The 22,697-nt window shown below is 54.1% G+C and overlaps 9 protein-coding genes across 9 annotated transcripts; 6 read left to right on the plus strand and 3 right to left on the minus strand.

Annotated features, from left to right (window-relative positions):
* Nucleotides 1-373: 373 nt before the first annotated feature.
* On the plus strand, nt 374-2,230 carry PG985_001880 (uncharacterized protein; the record flags this gene model as incomplete). Its single annotated transcript, XM_066821649.1, has 4 exons — nt 374-588; nt 663-1,499; nt 1,575-1,813; nt 1,914-2,230. 4 exons carry the CDS (start codon nt 374-376, stop codon nt 2,228-2,230), a joined length of 1,608 nt encoding a protein of 535 aa, XP_066689081.1.
* Nucleotides 2,231-3,354: 1,124 nt separating this feature from the next.
* On the minus strand, nt 3,355-5,421 carry PG985_001881 (uncharacterized protein; the record flags this gene model as incomplete). Its single annotated transcript, XM_066821650.1, has 4 exons — nt 3,355-3,982; nt 4,070-4,899; nt 4,954-5,294; nt 5,361-5,421. The coding sequence occupies 4 exons, from the start codon at nt 5,419-5,421 to the stop codon at nt 3,355-3,357; spliced, it is 1,860 nt and encodes a 619-aa protein (XP_066689082.1).
* Nucleotides 5,422-6,393: 972 nt separating this feature from the next.
* Nucleotides 6,394-6,895, minus strand: PG985_001882 (uncharacterized protein; the record flags this gene model as incomplete). Its single annotated transcript, XM_066821651.1, has 2 exons — nt 6,394-6,824; nt 6,883-6,895. 2 exons carry the CDS (start codon nt 6,893-6,895, stop codon nt 6,394-6,396), a joined length of 444 nt encoding a protein of 147 aa, XP_066689083.1.
* Nucleotides 6,896-10,736: 3,841 nt separating this feature from the next.
* Nucleotides 10,737-11,622, plus strand: PG985_001883 (uncharacterized protein; the record flags this gene model as incomplete). The annotated part of the gene is made up of 2 exons (XM_066821652.1): nt 10,737-10,989; nt 11,066-11,622. 2 exons carry the CDS (start codon nt 10,737-10,739, stop codon nt 11,620-11,622), a joined length of 810 nt encoding a protein of 269 aa, XP_066689084.1.
* Nucleotides 11,623-13,251: 1,629 nt separating this feature from the next.
* On the plus strand, nt 13,252-14,323 carry PG985_001884 (putative pectinesterase precursor; the record flags this gene model as incomplete). The annotated part of the gene is made up of 2 exons (XM_066821653.1): nt 13,252-13,867; nt 13,959-14,323. 2 exons carry the CDS (start codon nt 13,252-13,254, stop codon nt 14,321-14,323), a joined length of 981 nt encoding a protein of 326 aa, XP_066689085.1.
* Nucleotides 14,324-15,708: 1,385 nt separating this feature from the next.
* PG985_001885 (uncharacterized protein) lies at nt 15,709-15,994 on the plus strand (the record flags this gene model as incomplete). The annotated part of the gene is made up of 2 exons (XM_066821654.1): nt 15,709-15,798; nt 15,857-15,994. 2 exons carry the CDS (start codon nt 15,709-15,711, stop codon nt 15,992-15,994), a joined length of 228 nt encoding a protein of 75 aa, XP_066689086.1.
* A 345-nt stretch (nt 15,995-16,339) lies between these two features.
* PG985_001886 (uncharacterized protein) lies at nt 16,340-17,434 on the minus strand (the record flags this gene model as incomplete). Its single annotated transcript, XM_066821655.1, has 1 exon — nt 16,340-17,434. The coding sequence occupies one exon, from the start codon at nt 17,432-17,434 to the stop codon at nt 16,340-16,342; it is 1,095 nt and encodes a 364-aa protein (XP_066689087.1).
* Nucleotides 17,435-18,301: 867 nt separating this feature from the next.
* PG985_001887 (uncharacterized protein) lies at nt 18,302-19,604 on the plus strand (the record flags this gene model as incomplete). The annotated part of the gene is made up of 3 exons (XM_066821656.1): nt 18,302-18,384; nt 18,514-19,249; nt 19,329-19,604. The coding sequence occupies 3 exons, from the start codon at nt 18,302-18,304 to the stop codon at nt 19,602-19,604; spliced, it is 1,095 nt and encodes a 364-aa protein (XP_066689088.1).
* A 1,971-nt stretch (nt 19,605-21,575) lies between these two features.
* PG985_001888 (uncharacterized protein) lies at nt 21,576-22,661 on the plus strand (the record flags this gene model as incomplete). Its single annotated transcript, XM_066821657.1, has 3 exons — nt 21,576-21,919; nt 21,992-22,377; nt 22,435-22,661. The coding sequence occupies 3 exons, from the start codon at nt 21,576-21,578 to the stop codon at nt 22,659-22,661; spliced, it is 957 nt and encodes a 318-aa protein (XP_066689089.1).
* Between the last annotated feature and the right edge of the window lie 36 nt (nt 22,662-22,697).

The raw sequence follows: 22,697 nt of genomic DNA on the forward strand, positions 1-22,697 counted from the left end.
TCGTTCCGGGGAAATGGGCGGGATGCTGCGGGCCCAGCTGCCGTATCTCTAGCCCAGAGCCATAACCCTGCTTCATTGGCTGACTGGCTGATAAGACTCACCCTTGCTCAATCGAGATTTCCTCTCATGCAAGATACTGGAGGGCAAATCACACCACCGCAACTGTGAATAATGAACGATGCGACAGATATGGCGCACTCAGGGTATCGGCGATTGAGGATAATATCGCGTGTTGAATGTGACCTGTCGTATCACTCGTGCCACGTGAAACAAATGAATATTACATCAGTCCCCAATCCGAAAAGTTGCATGCTCCCCTGAATTCCAGTGCACAGAACTGCGAAGTAGACTTGCCAAGCTCGCTTTGTGCACCATGACTGTCACGGAAGAAAAGAAGAACTTCGAAGCAACAGGCGTATCACGAGAGCCCGTACCCGATGGGCATGAGCACCTGGCTACCGACGAGGTCGTCTTCGTGGGTGAAGATGGCTTCAAGTTATTCCCTCAACCCGTCCGAGGCGACAAGCTTGATCCCCTGAACTGGTCGTTCGCCCAGAAACATGTCATCCTCGCCATAGTCATGGCCTTGTACGCTTCATACTCTAACCCCTACTCGTATCGTCAATGCATGTTCACTGACTGTTCTTGCCCCCTTGACACAGGTATTTCATGTTCACGTACATCACCACCACCACGGTCCCTTCTTTCCCGGAACTGCAGGATGCCTACGGCGCCACGCTCGAGCAGGTCAATTGGACCGTCGCCATCCCAGCCCTGGGCCTGGCGCTTGGCCCCTTGATTTGGGCCTCTCCGGCCGACATCATCGGTCGGCGCCCCATCTTGCTCCTGGGCACGGTTATGGCCCTGGTATCGACGATCGGCGCCGCCCTCGCCCCGACATATCCGTCTTACATGGCGGCCCGCTTCTTCCAGGGGTTCGGGGTGAGCCCGGCCGCCAACGTTGGTCTCGCCGTCATCAACGATCTCTTCTTTGAACATGAGCGTGGGCGCAAGGTCGGGCTCTGGGTTCTGGCTATCGACCTCGGCCTCCTCTGCGGACCCCTGATCGGTGGCTTTGTCGATCTTGCTGGCTATGCCTGGATCCAGTGGTTGTCGGCCATCATCTTTGGCGTCATCCTGGTCGCCGAGGTCGCCTTCCTGCCCGAGACGCTGTATCCCCGAGACCTGATGTCATCTTCATCTTATGCTAATACGACGGAGCATGTGGACTTGGCCCAGAAGCCCACATCGTCCAGCCCGGGTCACCCTGCAGCCTCTATCAAGCGAACCAGAGACCTGCCTTTCGTTAACCTGGCTCTGGTTCCAGGAGTCCGGCATCCGAAGCTCTACGACACCATTATCCGGTTCTTCAAGACCTTTAAGTACGCCGTGGTGCCTATTTCGATCATCACGTACTGTTTCGCCTGGTACTGGTGGGTTTTGTCGGTGGTTACGCTGGTGCCGGTAGCCTATGCCGACTACAGTCCTCAAACTCAGGGGTAAGTTCATCCCCCATCCCCTCCCCCTCCCCGGCGATCGATGGAAGAATCAAAAACTGATGATAATCTATTTAGTTTGCTGTTTATCGGCCTGATTGTCGGCACGCTGTTCTCCGAAGTCTTCTGCTCCGGGCGCTTGAGCGACTGGATCGTGGTCAAGCTGGCCCATCGCAACGCAGGGGTCAAGACGCCCGAGATGCGCCTGTGGCTGGTCTACCCGGCGGCCCTTCTGACCGCTGTCGGTTTGATTGTCTGGGGAATCAGCGTAGACCGCGGCTATCACTGGATGGTTGGTCAAGTTGCCTTTGCACTCTGTAAGCATCCCCGATGCCTTTGTTTGCACCTGTCTCCCACCCCTACACCCCACACCCCCTTTTTCACTCCAGAAAGGCGCCGCTAACATGTGATGGACAGTCGGCGCCGGCATCCAAATCGGCAACACGGCCGTCTGTTCGTACGTCGTCGACGCGTACCCGATGCAGAGCATGGCCGTCATGACCTTCTACGCCGTCATGCTCAACATGTCGGCCTTTGTCGACCCCTTCTTCATCGTGCCGTGGGTGGAGTCGGCGGGCTTCACTTGGACATTGACCGGGCACGCGCTGATTACGTTTATCTTCTGCGTGCCGACTATGGCGTTGTTGCATCGGTATGGGGGCTGGGTACGGGAGAGGTCTGAGACTCCGACTTGGGTGAATCCCGAGTTCACCAAGGAGGTTTCGGTGGTGTAGCACACGTTTTGTGTCGTAAATTCAAGTACCTAAAATATAAAATACGAGAAACGTCCTTAGCATTACTTTCAAACTATGCGAAATCTAGATGAATATAACCGTAGCAGTTGTCATCCGCTTCTGTCAGGTATACCTAAATAGCGCCCAAGCCCAACTCCTTAATAAATATCTTCTTTCTTCTTTCTTTTTTTTTTCGATTCGTATTAAAGTTTCTTAATAGAAATAAAAGACTTATAAAGAATAAGTTACTTTAAAAATAATAAATTTAAAAATAAGGTATTATACCCGATACCTTTAAAACTTTTAAAAATATTTTAATAATTATAACTCTTATAAATCGATAAAAATTTAATAATAGCTTATAATATATCGATAATTATAAAATTCCCTCTCTAATTCCGGTCCTATCTCCGGTCGTAGTAACTTAGCGAATTATATATAAAAGGCTATCCTTATTTCCTTTATTAATTATTTAAATTAAATCTTTTATTTAATATAATTATATATATTATTTACTATTATATTTATTTATTATAACGATAAAAATCTTTAAAAGTAATTTATATTAAATATATTAAAAATTATTTAGAAAAATAAAGAACGATTAATATAAAACTATCTATTTTAATATTACGAAATTTTAAAAAAAATATCCGTAATTCCAAAAGTATATAAAGAATATTAAAAAGGATAAACCTTTAATCGAAATAGTTTTTTATAAAACGTATAAAATCGATTACCGTTTTCTTTTAAAAAAAATATAAAACCTTAATAAAAAAACCTTCCTCGAAGGATAGATCGAATAACTCGATAAACTTTAAACTAAAGAAAAGGATATTTAAAACTTAATTTAAACCCTCTTCCTCGATAATATCTAACGAGATACCTGATTCTGGGCGCTGGTTAATGGGCTCGATAATAACGTCGACGAATAGATCGACCGAAGCGGTAACGAACCAGGCCGAGGTTACACGCAGTGGCACCTGGAGGGGAGAGGGAGGGAGGGAGGGAGGGAGGGCGTCACATGAGGCCAACCAGGTAGTCTCAAGCTTTGCCGATCGATAGTATATCAATACTTCACACATAAATATAAACTCTCAAACCAGTACAGTTTAGCCTCTTGCCTAGGAGGACTCCTTAATGAACATATCGGCGGCTTTCTCCCCGATGACTAAGGCCGTGTCGCAGGTATTCGCCGACACGTTGCGCGGCGCAATGCTCATGTTGGCAATCTTCAGACCCCGCACCCCATAGACGCCGAGCCCCGGGTCCACGACGCCCCCCTGCTCGCGCGGCAGCATCTTGCACGTCCCGAGCGAGTGCCAGGTCGTCCCCACGTGCTTGCGGAGCCACTTCTCGAGCACCGCGTCGTCCTCGGCCGAGTACTGTATCGCGGGCGCATCGCGCGGGATCGGCGGGTCGTTCTCACCCAGTCTTACGAGCGCGGCCGGGGAGTCGGCCGCGAAGGGCGGGTGGAACTCGGCCTCGTCGCCGCCCATCGTGGCGTCGCCCATCATCTCGCCCCGGTAGGCGGGCATGCGCCGCATCACCTCGCGCCGCTTCTTGTACAGCCAGATGTGCTTCTTGATGTCGAGCTGGCCCGGGTCGGCGAAGAAGCCGCTCTCGAAGTCGACCGGGTCGTCTAGCCCCGGGCCGGTGATGTGGAGGTGGCCGCGGGAAAATGGGTATACGGTGAAGGCCGTCACTGCCAGGCAGGGGTCGCCGGTTGCTAGGCGCGGGTCTGCGGGGAATCTGTGTGCTGGTCAGAAATGTTGTCGCCACCTCGAGGTACCTAAGCAATTCCACAAGAACAGCTAGAAGAGTTTCTGTTTCACTTACCCGCCATTGACGTCTAGCAAAGCCAGAGGTTTGTCAGGGTGGTTCTTGTACTCTCCGTCCCAGGCCGCCTGAAACTCGGGGCCCAGAGCGGCCACCTCGTCATCGGTGGGTCGGATCTTGGACTGCATCTCCTTGCCGTTCCAGCCCATCATCTTGTTGTTTTCTTTGATGAGATCCTCGTGTTTGCCCATGCGCCCGAACACCAGTCCATCGAGGGTGTCGGTCATGGACAAGTTGTTCAGATATGGGTAGCCGAGCAGCTGGTGGTCCTCGTACCCATCGCCGACCCCCGGCAGCTCGGCGACGAGAGGAACACCTGCGCGATCGAGCACTTTGGGGTCGCCCAGGCCGGATCTTTCCAGGAGGGAGGGAGTGTTGATGGCCCCGGCAGACGCGACAACGAGCTTCCTCGCCTTCACACTTCGCAGAGGACTCGCCTTGTTAGCATCTTCGCCCGCGTGGAACAAGGGATTGGGCCGGAACTCAACCCCGACAGCTCTCTTGTTCTCGTCGAAGAGAATGCGCTGAACCTGCGTTTCGACGAGCACGTGAAGGTTGGGGTGTTTACCATCTTGGAGTCGTGGATGCAAGTAGCACGTTGCGGCATCTTGGCGCTTGCCGTCCGGCGTCTCAAACCGCTTTGCGCGCCAGACAGCATTGATGGAGTCCATGTCAGAGAGGTCATCCACGTTGGACCAGCCCATGGCCTCGGCCGCGGCGGCAAACTCATCTCTGATGCGGGTGGAGACGTAGGTGCCGTCGGATACTTTGATAGGGCCATCGTGACCATGGACACCCTTCTCGTCTTTACCATGGTATGTCTCGTGCTGCTCGGCGTACGGTTAAGTAAATTGCTGACCACCTATGGGTGTGCGGGGCATTACCTTCTTCAGGTAGGGAATAATCTCATCCGCAGACCACCCCGGCGTGTTCCACGAGTCCCAGTCGGATCTCTGGGGACGACTGTACGTCATCATGTTGGTGGAGGAGCCGCCTCCGAGGACTCCGCCAGTGGCGACCAGAAGCTCGCGATCGCCCACCCCCGGGGCCTTCTTGGTGAAGTAGAAGAGGTTGGTCTTGGTTTCTGGGTTGAGATGCGACAGGAAGCAGGCAGGGTACTCGATGGAGGGCATCTGGTTGTTGGACCCGCCTTCAATCACCAGGATGGACAGCTTAGGGTCTGCGTCGGCGAGTCGGGCCGCAACGACGCAACCAGCGGTGCCGCCTTTGTTGGGAGGCGTGGGGTGTCAGTGTATTCGGCATGATCAGTTGCGTGTGTATAGAGGCTCACCTCCTGCTATGATCACATCGACCTCGTCAATGGACTTCGGAAGCTTGGTGTACAGCGGCATAGTATCTTTCACGATGCTTGTTCTCCGCCCTCTGTATTTGCTGTTTGGCGTAAAATCGAGTAATAATACGTTGAGTTTGGGAATGTTTTTACACGATTGTGTTTTCAACATGACAATATGGCTCAATAATCGGGAAGCGCGGGGCGACTTTAAACAGTTTGATGTGAGGGATGATTCTATGCCGTAGTATCGAGGAGTAGTTGGCTGCAAAGCACATTCGAGCCCATGTCTCCTCTTCGTTGTGCTCTCCAGCTGATTGGTGAACCAAAACGGCGGATACAGGAAGATCGTACTCATCCGGATGTAAGTGGAACTCTCTGCATTAGGGATGCTACGTATCTTGCCCCCTTACATACGGCCATTGGCTGTTGGTGGACCAACACAACTTAACCCCTCATCCTTTGGGTACTCCCGGGCCAATGTAAGTGTTTGAAATATTATGTTGCTTGACTGTATGTCGAGTTCGATAAATCAACCAATACTGAGGAGCAGTGGCATGTAGCAGTACATACTTGGCTATAACCGAGCGCTCGGGCCCCACTATGCTGATGAAGCTGCAGCTGGTCAAAGGATTCAGGGGCTCAGATGAATCATATCCCATAGCCACTACCCATGTTCACTTCGCTCACTGATCAATGCGCTCAAATGGATGCAGAGGTCCCAGGTGATTACAAAATGAATAGTAATGATCGTGGGTGTATTTTCTCAAAGATCTCCTAGACTATCTAAAAGACCACGACCTCAGCGGCGGTTGGCAACCAAGTCCGACGTTGCCACATGTTGAATGAAGCAAATATCGTCCTTGGCTCCAGGCAAGAAAGCGAAATCTCCTATCCAAACTCTCCCCGTGACCTGATCTCTTACAAAACTGCCCCCGCCGTCGAGAAAAGGCTGTTGCTGTTGTAAAACCTGCGGCCACTGGTGGTGCGAACATCAGCAGCCGGCGATTCGTAGTCCGTGGGACTGAGCTGTCTAGGAGCAGCCGTAGGTGGCGTCGTAGCACCAGCCGTCGCCGCACATGACCTGGCCGGCGGGGCAGTCGGCCTGCGCCTCGCGCTTGTCGTTCTGGGCGAGGTCGCGCTTGCCCTGGCAACCGTAGCGTTCGTCGTAGCACCAGCCGTCACCGCACTGGATCTGGCCGTCGGGGCAGTTGCCCGCCTGCACGGCGCGCTCGACGAAGACAGACCGCTTGCCCTGGCAGCCGTAGCGCTCGTCGTAGCACCAGCCGTCGCCGCACTGGATCTGGCCGTCCGGGCAGTTGCCCGCCTCGACCGCGCGCTTGTCGACGCAGCCGTAGGTCGCGTCGTAGCACTTGTTGTCCAAGCACATGACCTGGCCCGGCGGGCAGCCCTGCGGCACGCCCAGGGCGAGGAGGGGGAGGGTGATCAGGGTGAGGAGTCCGGCTGGGGAAAGTCGAGGTCAGTGCGTCTCTTGGTTTTGAGAGGGCAGATGGAAACTTACAGGTGAATTGCATTTTGGCGGTTGGGTTGTTGTTTGTAGGGATTGTGGTTTGGAGTTTTGCTGGTAGAGCTGTGCGATAGATCGAACACGGATGAGTTTGAATGTGATGCTGTCGGTGTCGAGCAAAGTCTGCCTTTTCCCTGGGAGCTCAGGGCCCTTATATACGCAATCCCGCATGTATGATTGTTACATTCCGAAGCAAAAAGACGTCGTAAAGTCCTTCTTCATCCTCCTTGACGATGACTTGGAACCGTCTTGCTGTTTGCTGTTTGCTGATGGATTTTCCTCACATTTTCCCCTATTCGGATTGTCATTGCAGTCATCATGTGGCTTATCGTGTCGATGCCATGGATCTCGTATGAGAGAAGGCAGAGTGAGTTGCCGCCCTTCGGCTGATCAAGAAGTTGAAGGGATGGGATGAAGACGGTGGTGTAGCCTCGTTGGTAATTGCCGGTCATACCTCACCGAACCAGTCTCAGGCGTCGCAAGGAAACTCCACAGCCCGGACTATGCCAGAAGCCTCCTCGCATTTTACCAACCTCCCGAGCCCGCAGAGACAAAGGGGGAGAGCTAACCCCGTCTGGCGGCATGAATAAGCAATAAAGACCCCTTTGGCTGTAAGGCTGAGTAAGACTCGTCCAGGAACGGTAGCCAGGACAGACGATCCGGGCGTGGTGGGGCACCCGGATATGCTGCTCCCGCGTCTGCAGTATATATTACGCACCTGCGCTCTTACGTATAAGTGTTCTATCTTACGTATCTGCATTGAAAAATTGTATTGCTCTCCAACTTCGAGATGTTGTCATGTTTTGTGGGGAAGTTGTCATCTCGGACGTGTCATACCATTCAACTCATTTTAGGGATGGGCAGCCGAATCCTCACCGCTAATAGCCGCAGGAACCCAGAGAGCTCGAAGAGCAAGAGAAAAGAAAATTTCAAAAGGTCAATGGGGAACAGGACATGTACAATAACTGTCATGTGGCTCATTCCGGTGTGAACAGCTTTATGGTCTCAGACTTGCTGCCAGCAGTGCAATGTAACTGGCTGTAAGCACTGTACGGCTCAATCCGATGTCTTATCCCACAAGACCTTTGCCGCTAATAAGGTACGAGGTATATGCTAGGTATCTGTATCACTCACGGCGATACTAATTGCGAAAGGAACTTGACTTCGTCCAGGACATCTACACCGGGTCCAGCGGTCGCCCTGGGAGAACACGGTTGAACATACCACATTGAACAAAGTTTGACACGCCGATGCTGGCCGCGAATGGTATACAGCTGTATTTAGTGTCTGACCTCACTACACTGCAGTGATCTCATCCTCGCGCCGCAGCTCAGTTTGTTGCAAACAGGTGGATGTCGATCAATCATCCACGTCATCCAACGTGCAAAATCAAGATACTTCCTGGAGTGTGGGCTATTCTCACCCGAAAGCTTTCAGTATCAGATCGCCCCTAACATCCTCATAGCTGGCTCTGCGGTCCTCAGAGCGCCAAGATAAGTCGGTGTTGTCTTTAGTGGCCTGGCCATGCTCGTGTCGCAGGGGGATCCGGCATTTACGAAGGCGTCAAGGGCTTGTGCTCGGCACTGGGTTTGGAAATGATGAGATCTATACATCAGCTTCATCAAAGTGACCTGTAGTGATTTAAGGTATGGAAATCCTGTGTGGACCTGTCATCCATGGTGCTCTTGTCCAAGTTGGGAGTTGGATTACGTGTGGCCACGTTCATCATGTGACCTGTCTTCCGAGACTTTTGGCATTTAGACTTGGTCATGGCAGCCTGAGGTCATACTCCTTGCAGGTTCTGGGTGACTGGGACACGATTGCCATTTTCTACTATAGCCACTTAGCTGAATTCAACGTTGAATTTGGTGAGTCTGGCAAGCGTGTTGCTTCTTGCACGAAACCCATCCACGCTCATACTCGTTACAGCCAGCTTCCTTTTTACTCTAGGTAATCACTTTCTGTGATAATACGACTGAAATTGTGATTCTAATAGAGGAAATTCAGCTGGGTTGCGCACTTATCCTGTCCAAACTTTACCTCGCTAACCTAGGTGCATTGAATGGCTATCGTTGAATGGCTATCGCTTGTTAATAACCTAGCTTCTGGCCAAACTACCTGAGGTGTTAGAAACCATTGGGAGCACGATTCGCTGACTTCAAGATAAACGTCGCAATATCGACGTTCAAATCTCTCTTGGCATCGACACTGCGTACGGATAAGTTGGTACTCAGCTTGATGAGTTATTTATGCTATGATGCCATCCTGGGTCGAAAGACCGAGAGCGAGAGAGAGAGAGAGAGAGTGTGTGTGTGTGAGAGAGAGAAAGAAACAAATCAATCCAATAAGTCGTGCAGTTTCAAGATCATTTCACTTAATTACTGCCATTGACTAAGACTCTGGCACTACCATTTATAGGCCATGGCAGTTTTAGTGTAGCGTTGGGGCTGATACTAGGTGTTCGTCTCCATTGCAGCGGGAACCTATTGGTGCCCAAAGTTGGGTTTTCTGGTGACATGCAATCGTCGCCTGTCTGTCCTGCTGAGTGCCAAGCTGTATTGAACAGCGTCAATCGTCACAACATCAAGCTACGTACCTAGTTAAGTGGTATACAATACCGCGGGAATGGTAGATGCATCGAACTAACTGATACAGCAATCCGATATCGCAATCGATGGTCTGGCTCAGAAATCTTTTATTGGGATGACAGAAGGTGGGATGGCAACCATCGTACGGCGTCGGCCCATGATCGGCAATTGATGATTGTCACGGAACTAAGTGGGCGGGGGTCAGATCTTGGATGTTGGCAATCCTACCATCTTTGAGATCTGGATGTCGGCAAATGGTGGCCAACATTTACGGGGGTAGGTGGCAGGCTATTTGCACGGGCATCCAGATTGTATCATAGCGCGTCCTCGAGGTGAATGTCGGTGAATTGGCGCAGTCCCTGTCATTGTGTGCCTTTCCAAGAACGAGACATGTCAAACCGCCTGAAAATCGAAAAAAGTGCGCCCCAATCAGATTTAGGGGCTCCCCGCAGAAGCCGCCAGAACAGGCAAGCGCTAAGAAGGACCCTGGCGATCTCCTGCAAGGGTGTAAGCAATATTGTAGCAGTAAGCCTGCGAAGTACAAATTTCTAATCAATCAATCAATCTGCGACGAACCAGCCGATTTCATGCTCGAGCGCTCAGAGGACCACCGCAGCAGCAGCTGCTGCTTTGCTCCTACCACATAGACAGGAATCGCAGGATGAAGTCCAATCCTGCTGATCAAATCATCTGTCCAATTGAGCCGACGAACCGGTCAGCGTTTTGCCCAACGGCCTTTTGATTTGCGCCTGACCAACGGTTCGGAACCTTCGGGGCCCTGTCAGACCCAGCCAGGATCGCTTTTGGGACGGCGTAGGGTGGCATCGCGGCATGTGCTAGCGACCTGGGATGACGGGCTAGTCCGCTTGCAGCTAGGCGACAGGCTTAGCACAGGGGACCCTGAAGCTTGGTTAATGAGATCCGACGATGCCGCCTTCTTTGTAGAGCTCCTTTTTCTCATTTCGGCATTTTCAATCCCCCATTCCTCTGTTTACTTACCTTGTTTCCGCTCGATTTGGGCATTTGTCATCGTCATCCTACCTGATCAATCACATGCGCGTCCTCGTCATTGCTCGTATCTGCTCCCCCATCAGCCCTACCAGGTGACCAAGAGACCACTTTCTTCCAACTTCAAACGTCGATACCACCGAGGACGCATATTGCTCTGCTTGGACCATCTTTGCTTTTGGGCTGGAGTAGTAGCTGGGAAAACGCATCTCTCCTGATTGCCGGTTCAATACCGCGCCCAGACTCCATATCATGCCTTCTTGGGCTACAAATCCCTTCTTTAGCCGCCAGCAGCAACAGCAGCAAGAAGTGGCCAGTGAAAGTGACGTAGACCCAGAGTCTGGCGCGCAAGCCCAGGACGTCGCTTCCGATTCCAGTGATGCCCGGACCGGCTTCCAAGAACCCAGCACCAAGTTTACCGGGCATCAAATATTCTACCTCTTCGGTCTCGATGGCGTCGGCGCATTCATTCTCTCGGGCGGCATCAACTTTGCTATTGCGTATGGTAAGTCGCACCACATCACAAACCTTCCCCGCCACTAGACCATATGTTGCATCCAGCCTACTCACACTCTTCTCAGCCATGTACACGACGCAGCACTACACCCCCGACAACATTATCCGGCTCTTCCAGCTGCCCAATACTCTGGCCGGCGACATGGCGGTGACCATGTTCATCCAGTGCATCATAACATGGCTGGTGGAGCTGATCCTGGTGAACCGCGACCTGAGGATCGGCGGCGTACAGGCCATCGGCTTCCTGCCCGAGCCCACCAACCGGCTGGTGCGCTGGTACATGTTCCTGGACCGGACCGAGGACGCGCACGAGGTCGGCGGCTTCAAGCACTGGGTTAGCTTCCTGGCGTCGCAGGTAGTGCGCGCCCTCATCGCCGTCGTGCCCTGCTTCGTCCTGCTCTTCGGGCCCAGCATCGGCTTCCTCACCCTCGTCGGCACCCCTATCCCCTGGGGCTCATCCGCGACCGACTGGGTCTACGCCACCAAGTGGGCGCCCCAGGTCTTCAAGCTGCTGCTGGGCGGCATCCTGTCGCTGCTGACGGGCCCGGCCTTTGCGGCCTTCTGGCTCGTGCGCTGCGGCTGGGCGCTCAAGAAGAACGAGGCGCACTACGGACAATCATGACCTTTTTCTCTTTGCTTTTTGCTTTGAACAACTTGGATTGGTTCATTTATCCATTCATTCGTTGATACCCCCCCACTCGCTTTTGCATGACCTTTTAATGTTTTGAGTCGGAAGAAAGCGGCGTTTTGTGCGGCCAATTACATGTTTTACATCCATGGATAGACAGACAGCGGGCGCGCGCACGCATTGGCATTTTTTCTCGGGATGAACGACGCTTACGATTGCATTGCATTGCATAGAACTTTTAGACCTTATTACCTCATTTTTAATACTAGCATAATGGACTGGCCGGTCGAGAATCCGGGCCTTTGATTACCAAGCGACTCTAAAGTCTTCCCCGTTGTGCACAAAAGTTCTAAAGCTTTGGCGAAGAGTGGTAGCATAATGGTCGGCGTCAGCTTACCACGGATTCGAGAAATTGATGAGCTTGAGACTGGGTTTGCACGATAACCAGACTGTTGACATGCCAGAATCTGTTTGATTGAGCATCACAATGAAAAGAAGAGTTACTCTTGTAATGATGCAAACTGAAGGCATGTCTTCTGCATCAGCTGCTCGATGCAGCTGTCACAGCCCCAAAGCCTCGGATCTCAAATCATTGATCAGATGGCGTGGGAAATCGACTGTTCCCGTACCTCTGTCAGCCAATCGGCAACAGCCGCTTTTGCTGAGACATGACCATGCTGCGTGCACTGTTACTTGCAATCAAACAAAAGTCGGCGGCTGACTCAAGATCAACATGAATCTCCAATCATGCCCAGGAACCATCCCTTTCGAAATAACCGATTATGTAGCAAACGAATGCAGGATATTTTGGCCGATGCCAAAAGATATCATGATAATTATTTGGTGTTCTAAGCCGAGCCCCAAAGTTTGGTAACCGGATCCAGACACAAGGCAACCCAGCCCAGCCTGCCAGATGCTTGCCCACGACCGCAGCCTTGGGCTATCAACGGCGGAGGCTGCGAAATCAAGCAAGCGACTGCATCGAGTCTGATCCTTCTACCTGGGTTTGAAAGATCTGTTCATCTTTGGGCGATGTTTCTGGCAAAATCTGGCTTGGCAACGGGGGTATGAAGCAAAGAGCAATCTATCTGCGGGTAATTGGCTGGAGCCGCGCCCAGTGTGACCCCCAGGCGGGTACCTATGGGTTAGCGCATCCACAGCCGTCGACAGCTACCAATTTTCCCGCCAACGGGCTGCAGCCTTTTCCTGCTTGGCTGCTGCCAGTTCCTGTCAATCCAACAACCTTTCTCCACGCCCCATCGTCCTAGATCATCCCAACTGCCGGTAGTTGATCGGTTTCCTCGCTTGGCAGATACCCCCCATCCGCTTCCGATAGGCTTCACGTCGCGCATGTTTCGAGCCGAAATACTGATATCCGACATCCCACCAATGATCGTCCCGTTCATTTCGATTCGCCATGGGTTCGTTCCAGGAACAGGGCAATCGTACGCGGCCCGGCCCTAGCTTCTGATGAACGATACGAATATATATAACCTCACGATGGCTGGCGCATACCTTCCCGAGACGAACGACCTCTAGGCTATCGTTCCAGCCTCGAGCCCGAACTCTTCACCCGACACTCCTTTAAACCCCCCGCCTCGACGAACCCCGCGAACCGACACCATGAAGCTGATCTTGGGCTCGCTTGCCCTCGCCGGCTCTGCCCTGGCTGCGGGTCGAACCTCGGCGCCCTCGGGCTGCATCACGGTCGCCAAAAGCGGCGGGCAGTACAGCACGATCCAAGCCGCCGTCAACTCGCTGCCCGGATCGTCATCAGCACGCTGCATCTTCATCCAGCCGGGGACCTACACGGAACAGGTCCTCGTGGACGCCGCCAAGGGCGCCGTGACGCTCTACGGCTACACGGACGACACGTCGGGCCACGCGGGCAACAAGGTGACCATCACGGCGAGCAAGAGCCAGGCCGACGGCCTGACCAACGACGAGACGGCGACGCTGCGCGTCAAGGCGACGGACTTCAAGATGTACAACGTCAACGTCGACAACGGCCACGGCGCCGGCAGCCAGGCCGTCGCGCTCTCGGCCTACGCGGACAGCGGGTACTACGGCTGCGCCTTCACGGGCTACCAGGACACCCTTCTCACGCAGTCGGGCCGCCAGCTCTACGCCAAGTGCCTGATTCAGGGCGCCACCGACTTCGTCTTCGGGCAGCAGTCCTTTGCCTGGTTCGAGAAGAGCGACATCCGCGTCCTCGCGGCCAACCGTGGTTACATTACCGGTACGCATACCTTCCTTCATACCGTTCTATTGTGCTCCGCAGTCTTGAAACTACGCTAGTACATCTACTAACACATGCTCTCTACCTCTAGCCAACGGCGCCTCCAAGTCGGGCGCGTCCGAGTACGTCTTCAACAACTGCAACGTCGCCGCCGCCCAGGGCAACTCGGTCGCCAACGGCGCGTACTACCTGGGCCGCCCCTGGGGCGCCTACGCCCAGGTGGTCTTCCAGAAGACGGCGCTGAGCTCCGTCATCAACGCCGCGGGCTGGAGCGTCTGGAACCAGGGCGACGAGCGCACCGGCGGCGTCATGTTTGGCGAGGTGGGCAACACTGGCGCGGGTGCTTCCGGCTCCCGCGCCAAGTTTTCCAAGAAGCTCGGCAGCGAGGTGGACATTGCGTCCATTCTGACGAGCGGGTATGCTGGCAAGGGGTACTACGATGCTGCTTATATGTAGGCAGTTTGAGGCTACATCTTCAGACAGTGGTTTACGCGCTGCATCCATTCTATTGCTTCATGTGATGCTATGAAGGCACCCCAGGAATATCCAATTGTTACTGTCATCGGTCTTTGCAGTTCACCTTTGCTGGCAACATCAATTCTAGCGATGCGCACAACTCATTGATTATGTACTACGTGACAAGGGCGCCCACAATACCCTGCGGTCACTAGATGACGTGCGATGGCCAGAACGATCCTCTTCGCAGCTCTAAAGAGCGATCTACCAATGGCAAGTCTTTCCTGGGGATCGAGGCATCGAGATATGATCATAGATCAAGTGACTGCCACCAACGATGTGCCTAGAATCTGAGAAGGATATATTGGCATGTAGTCGTTGCCGCCCACGGTCTAGACCTGACCACGACGGTAGCCTGCGTCTTACTTTTCGGAAAACCAATCATGCATTCCAAGAGGTCGAGCATAGATTGGCTTTGATACTGCATCGACGCTTGTGAGGATTCAGTAGTTATCCGTATTGGATTGGGGGAGGCCAGGCATGGTGACTCTACCCGCTAGGGGTAATATGAGTCCAGTCTGTCCGAGCTTGGAGTGAACCGCCAATGACATTCGCAGTCTGAGAACCAAGACGGGCACTGTGGTCGCTTAAGGTGGTTGCTAGGTCGGGATCGTGTTTCTGGTAGAGGCCAGATCCTCCAAGATGCGCCATCAAAGTCAGTCTTGTGGTATCTCCCAACCAACCAGGACTCAGAAAGCCTATCATTGTTTCAGTCTTTGCGAGCAAACAACCAGCAACCAGAGCTGTTAACTGTGAGCCATCACTATAGCCTGCATATCTTGTTGATTAGAGGATGCTGCACAACACCGGATGAGTCTCATCACGTTTCCGCATGGAAGACTATTGATCTTCGCATATCACAGTGACCGAGCCTGTGCAGCATCCGTCGTTCTCTGCATGTTCACCGCTGTTCGCCACGCCAATCAATGGTTACGAGGATTGCGAGTCTCCATAATCCCATATCCGACGACGGCGGAGGTCGCGTGCATAGACCCGGACGGCACGCCGCATCGACGGTAGGCCTCCGACTGATAGTTCCACACTACGCCGGCTGGATCACGTCCGATCTGTTAAGATTGAGGGGTAACCAGTGTATGATGTAAACACTTGAGATTGAGTGGAAGCGCCGGGGTCCTGTCCATCAGGAACTGCACGAGGGGGTGGCAGCCAGGCATAAATAGGGGCTCTGTTTCCCTTCCAGATCGTGGGTCATTCTTCTCTTTTCCTCACACACCACACCCAAGACAATCCAAATTCACAATCACAAGTCCTTTCTAAATTTATTTCCTCTCTTCAGTCAAGTATCCCCTATCAAAACACCCGAGATGCCCAGCGGTAAATCCGGCCATGGTGGTGGCGGCGGCAAGGGTGCCCCTATGACCCCATCTGCCGCGGCGCGGATCCAGAGCGGCCAGGTAGGAACCACTTTCTTCCCCATGCTCTATGAACATTTAAGACTTACTTGGGAAACAGGCTAAAGCCGGCGGCGATATGGGCTCTGGCGGATTCCCAGCCCGAGCCCAAGCCGCAGCCGCCAAAAATGAGAACAACGGCTATCAGGCCTATGGACACTCCCAGGGCCAGGGAGGCGGCGGCCAGGGTCAGAAGTGAGAGCAATGTCTGGGTTTGGCTTTGGACTGTAACACTGGGACGAATCTATGCCGGGCAGTTGTTGTTGTGCATGCCGTGTTGCAGAGTTGAGAAGGTCGGGGCAGGAAGGACCGACCAAAAGTGGCATTCGTTGGCAACTTGGTTTGCTGGAACTGGAACGATGATATACTATTCAAGTCACTCTTTACTCATTTAACTTACCTACCTGAGCCACAATGCCACTATTACTTACTGTACTCTCCACGTGATTGATACCATTGCATTGCTTCACTTATCCAAACTACCATCTTTATTTCTGTGAGAAGCAGATCATTCATTATCCTAGTCAACTTGACCGCCGTTCTCTCAAGAGGCCAATTTCAGAATCTCCTGCTCGATAGCCTCTCCCAAGGACTTGGTCGAGCCCTTGCCGCCCATATCCGCCGTGATGACCTCGGGCTCCGCGCGGCCGAGGACGTTCTCGATGGCCTTGAGCATGGCCGCCGCGGCCTCGGCGTAGCCGAAGTGCTCGAGCATCATCTGGCCGGCCCAGATCATGCCGACGGGGTTGGCGACGCCCCGGCCGAAGATGTCGGGCGCGCTGCCGTGGACGGGCTCGAAGAGGCTGGGGAACGCGCCGGCGGGGTTCAGGTTGGCCGAGGGCGCGATGCCGATGGTGCCGGTGCAGGCGGGGCCCAGGTCCGACAGGATGTCGCCGAACAGGTTGCTGCCGACGACGACGTCGAACAGGCCGGGCCGCTGCACAAAGTGCGCCGTCAGGATGTCGATGTGGTACTTGTCGACGGCCACTTCCGGGTAAGCCTTGGCCATCTCGGCGACGCGCTCATCCCAGTACGGCATGGTGATGGAGATGCCGTTGCTCTTGGTGGCGCTGGTCAGCTTGCGGCGGGGCCGGCTCCGGGCCAGGTCGAAGGCGTAGCGCAGGACGCGGTCGACGCCGGTGCGGGTCATGACGGTCTCCTGGACGACGGTCTCGCGGTCGGTCCCCTCGAAGATCTTGCCGCCGATGCTGCTGTACTCGCCCTCGGTGTTCTCGCGCACGACCCAGAAGTCGATGTCGCCCGGCTGGCGGCCGGCCAGCGGGCTCGGCACCCCCGGCATCAACCGGCAAGGGCGAAGGTTGACGTACTGGTCGAACTCGCGGCGGAACTTGAGCAGCGACCCCCACAGGCTCACGTGGTCGGGCACCTGGTCCGGCATGCCCACGGCGCCGAAGTAGAGGGCGTCGAACCGGCCCAGCGTCGCCTTCCAGTCCGCCGGCAGCATGTCGCCGTGCTGCCGGTAGTAGGCGCAGCTGGCAAAGTCGAACTCCTCGAACTCGAGGTCGAGCTGGAAGGCCTTGGCGGCGGCCTGGAGGCAGCGGACCCCGTGCGGCATCACCTCGGTCCCGATGCCATCGCCGGGAATGACGGCGATCTTGAGTGGTTTGCTGGGCGCCATGTTAAAGAACAAGACTTTATTCGATTATTGGGTTATCCCCTGGAATATGTTGGCGTCAATGGCGGAGGCGAATTCGCGGACTGCGTGATTTTATCGAGATGCATCATGGATCACACACCCGGGAATAACCAAGTCCTCGGGTTGGGGTTGAACAATTGCCGACGGGCGACTCCGCAATTGCAGGGGACGTCCCGCGTTCCCGAGGTGCCGAGTTGCTGCTTGTAAGTATTTCATCTTTCAAGGCAGAGCGCTGCACGCTGCATGCGCATTGAAGCGTTCTCAAGCTTATGCGGATGGCATCATGAGAGCAGGCGGAGATTTAATCTCGACTTGTAGCTTTGATCTTTTCAATTTCAATGCGATATTGGCCCCTTTTTGGTTTTTGGTTTTCGGTTTTCGGCCCACGGCTCTAATGTTCCCTAATGCCACCTTTATTGGTATTTTTAGACCTGCTGTAGGGGGGCCCTGTCTGTTGTGTTTTACTCAGGCGAGAGGGGGCATTTGGCCGACTAGTAGGCGCAGTTTGCAGCGCTAGTTGGTGGGCGCCCCGTCGAAACTGGCCCAAGCTCCCCTTTAATGTAGAAAAAATAGCACGTCCACACGGAGTACACGATGGGGCGAGGAAACAACAGGGCGTTCAAGGCAGGGGCAGAAGACTGGCAAGCATGAAGCATTAGATTTTCCGACGAAGTTCTGTCCTTCGCCAGGTGTTCTCCGCCTTCACATTTTCCAATTCGATATTCTCCTTCCCGTTCCCTAATTTATACCTATACCCATTGAAACGACCCTACCAATCGATTACCAGGCGACTCGCTCATTCGCCCGCCTTTACCCACTTCACCACCTTCTACCACACATTACTGCGGGATGTACTTGCCCAATACCACGTCCACGCGTTTATTCTTGCTCGTCGCAGTTATACAGGGCCTGTTGGTTCTAGGTCTGGAAGCGTTAGTCCCATTCCGGCACTCGATCTCCTCAAGTCTCCTCCCTGGGGCACGCCCCGAACCCCTACCTCACTACTTCCCGTCCCTACCCTCCTCACCACTAATGAATACACACTGACAACACCCGTGCAGCTATGTTTTCACCACGGTCGAGACAGGCCTCGACCCGGCCGCCTACCAGGGCAACAACGGCCATACGGTGCCCATGTACCTTTCGCTCTTCATCTTTGCTTTTGTCTACGAGATTATGATTGTGTACGATGCGCTACGGCTCAACAGCATGATCCAGCTGGTGGGGGTATGCATCTACAACTTCCTGCTGCTGATGTACGCCGCCGCCCAGCCGACGCATGTCAAGAAGGCGCTGGATGGCCTGGAGACGTCCTTCGCCATGGGCGTCACCCCCTTGCTGGACCCGGAGCACCACACCTGGCAGCGCATCTTCCCGGCCCTCATCGCCGTCATCTTGGTGCAGGCCATCGCTGCGCTGGCTCTGGCCTTCCTTACCTATAAGCTGCACTTTGAGTTTGCCTGGGTCGTCTACAAGGTCCTCCATGCCGACTTGTCCATGAAGAAGCGGCTGCTCAACTTCCAGGTCCGTACCATCTGTGTTCTGCGTGTGTATGGCGCCATGACTTGTGCTGACCCGGGGGAATCTTCTTTCGCGCAGATCTATTTGACCCTGATAAAGTTTGACTTTTTCTTCTTGCTGGGCTTTCTGGTCCAAGTGGCCGTGCTCATCAAAAGCCCCCGAACCGACCCCGAACTCTGGCTCTCTGTCGCGGGCATCTTCGTCGCCTTCGCCCTCATGTGCCTGGCGATTTACTTCGCCATGACGGAAAACAAGATAGGCTCGATAGCCATCATCGTACGTATCCCCCCACCTCCACCGGCACTTTTCCCGTCCTTGAGCTGGATGGCTGGCTGACATGAACATGCCGGAACAGGTGGCCTACTTTGGTGCGTTGGCCTACCTCAGCTACAAGCTGGCGGCCCTGCACGACGAGAACAACTACCTGATGATTGTCTTCGATGTCATCACTCTTGCCATGATGCTCTGCACCCTCATCATGGCCATTGTCTGCATGGCCAGCTTCGACCAGGGGCTCCGGACGTACACGATGCCGCAGAAGAAGGTCCCGGAAGAGGACATTTACCTGCATCATCGATATACGCAAAGCTACGCATACCCGCCGCAGTCCCCGAGGATGGATCTCGACTAGACGTCACTCTACCTACACTTCCTCTCATTGCCTGCTTGGTTCGGAGATGAGAGGGCTGCTGTGGCATGCTATACCACACTACACCACGGACATATAGGGTGTGATCGGCTCGAATTTACTATTATAATAAAAGAGAAGAAATGTATATATATATTATATACCGGCTAGTATATACCGGCGGGTCGAGTTAAAGTACGTCCTATATTAATTTAATAAGCGATAATTTTAAATAAGTTTTCTTTTTCTTATTCCTTTTTACCTTAAAGTATTAAAATATTATTATTACCTCTTATCACCTCCTATTACCTTTTATTACCTCCTATTACGATATTAACGTCTATTATAACATTTATTACGACGTCGACGTTTATCGCGATAAGCCGTTAAGGTAGCCACGGGTAATATATAATATATATTAACTATTTTTCTATATAATTATTTCCGCTGCTAACGGCATAATCGTTAACCACTTTCGGCCATGGCCCTTCCCACTGATTTATCCGAGAGCCTCTCCTATAATAAGTCCACCTATCGATGTTGTTCCATGTGATTTCTCCGCCAAGCCCTCAGCCTCGGAGCCGACCCTGGCAACCTCGCGGAGCCGGCCAGACGCCCGTCTAATGGGGCAAGGGTCTTGGATCGTTCGTGGACCCGACAGGCATCGGATTTGCGGACTTGTGCAGGACCAGGAGGGGAGAACCATTGTATCCGCAAAGGGGCAAGAACGTGAAACATGTCCGGTTGGGCATGGCTCGACCACCCAGCCGTTGCTCGCTTCTTTGTCTCGGCCATGCGCCGAGCCATTTGGAGGCGCGTTAGAGGCGCCGGTACAGTAGAACAGGATCGAAGTCGGGGAAACAATGGGAATTCGAATGAGGCGAGAGGTGCAGCTACGGGTAACAGGCAGCTCCAAATCGGTGCGACCCGGAGAGTATATAGTAATCGTAATATAAGTAGCATAGGGACTCTTGAAACCTGGGCAGGGCGGATTATCGTGGTGCAATTGGCCGAGAGTGCCCTTATGTAATGGTTTCCACCCTAGCATCCCTAACAAATGGGTCTCTCCACCTCGTATTCGGACGACGACCCACCCTGTGGCTATTTTCGAACCAGGAGGCCCACGGGGGGCTTGCAGGGGCCGACTGTCAACCTCGTGTAGCAGATCCTCTCCAGTTTTTGCGCGACAAGTCTTTCCTCTGCGGATGAGGTTGATTCGACTACAACAGCTGCTGGCGATTTGGACAGAGGAGATGGGAACTCGATCAATATTCCTCCCGCTACTATCACAACCGCATGCTGGCGTCTCAGTACGGAGTACGGGACACCCTTTTCCCAGGCGGGGAAAACAAGTCCGGCCAGCCTTCCACCGACCGCCCCAGCCTTCTGAGCCCGAGTGCCAGGTCTGTATCACAAAGTTGGGAGCGGTCGACTGCTTGCCAGACCGACGGTTAGGGCAGAACGGAGCCAGGGGGGTTTGGCTTGGCACCGGATCTCGTGCTTAGCATGGCAAGTATGCCCCTGCGCCTCACTCCGACCGGCCCTCGGCTTTCAAGGCGGAGACGGCAAGACGGTTAAACTGGGCCGACGAACGCATAACGCATGTTCTAGTGCGATATCCGTCCCTGTAGCCCAGTACCCAGACGGCATCATGGTATAGTGTCGGTTTATAGCACCGGATCGAGCCCTCGAAAACCCCACATCCCATGTTCGAAATGAGAGGCCCGACTAAGGCCAGGGGAAAAGGGCACACTGCCTCCATCGAGGGAAAAGATTGATTGGATATGATCGACAATGATGACAAACCAGCCCAGCTGGATCTATATAACCTCTTGCCTGCCATTTCCGTTGCTGTTGACGATCCTTTCCTGGTGCGTAGTACAACAACCAAAACCAAACTTAGACGGTCTTTTCTTCTTCTATCTTTCCTCCTTCCCAGCAACCCATCCTCGCTCATTGCCACCACCGCCCAAGATGCACATCTCCTCCCTCGCCCTCTCCGCCGGCCTGGCTGCCGCGGCCACCATCCCCCGCCAGGCCGCCGGCGACGACAGCGGCTGCGCCGACCCCGCCAAGCGCGTCGAGTGGCGCACCCTGGGCGCCGACGTCCAGAAGCAGTACGTCGACGCCGTCCTGTGCCTCAAGACCAAGCCGTCCGGCATGGGCCTCAACACGACCCGCTACGACGACTTCCCCTACGTCCACACCAAGCTGGACCAAACCATCCACACGGTGGCCATGTTCCTGCCCTGGCACCGGCTCTTCGTCCAGGTCTACGAAGACTCCCTCCGCGACTGCGGCTACACCGGTCCCATGGCGTAATTTGTGTTATATTTCCCCTCCATGTTTCCACCCCATGTCCAGACGGCTAATCCCGACTTTCCCTCCAGCTACTGGGACTGGACCCTCGATACGGCCGACGTGACCAAGGCGCCCGTCTGGGACCCGGAGACGGGCTTCGGCGGCAACGGCGACCCGGCCATCGACCCGCTCAAGGAGAGCAGCCTCAAGAAGTGCCTCGTCGACGGGCCGCTCAAGGGCTCCCAGGTCGCCTACACCATGCACGGCTACGCGCCGCACTGCCTCGCCCGCAACTGGAACAGCGGCATCGCCTTCCCGGGCGACATGCTGGCCGACTCGTACACCAAGGAGGTCGTCGCCGAGGTCGCGGCCAAGGACAACTACGCCGACTTCCGCTACGAGCTCGAGGGCGGGCCGCACGGGGCCATCCACTCGGCCGTCGGCGGCGACATGTCCCCCGCCACTTCCCCTAATGGTGAGTCCCCGCGGTATACTCATTTTACCAGTAAAATAGCAGCTAACACGAACCAAGACCCGATTTTCTTCCTCCACCACGCTCAGATCGATCGCCTCTGGACCCAGTGGCAGCAGGAGAAGCCCGAGACCCGCACCATGGAGTTCGGCGGGCCCAAGACCAAGGACAAGGAGCCCGGCAAGGCCTCGCTCGACGACGTCATGCCCTACCTGGGCCTGGTTCCCGACATCAAGGTTTCCGAGGTCATGTCCACCCATACCTCGAAGCTCTGCTATGCTTACTAGAACGAGACGCTCGGAGTTCCTGGGGAGAAGAAAAGA

This window comes from Apiospora marii, assembly GCF_038362585.1.
Source record: "Apiospora marii strain CBS 49790 chromosome Unknown utg000002l_segment0_segment0, whole genome shotgun sequence".
Taxonomy (NCBI): Eukaryota; Fungi; Ascomycota; class Sordariomycetes; order Amphisphaeriales; family Apiosporaceae; genus Apiospora; species Apiospora marii.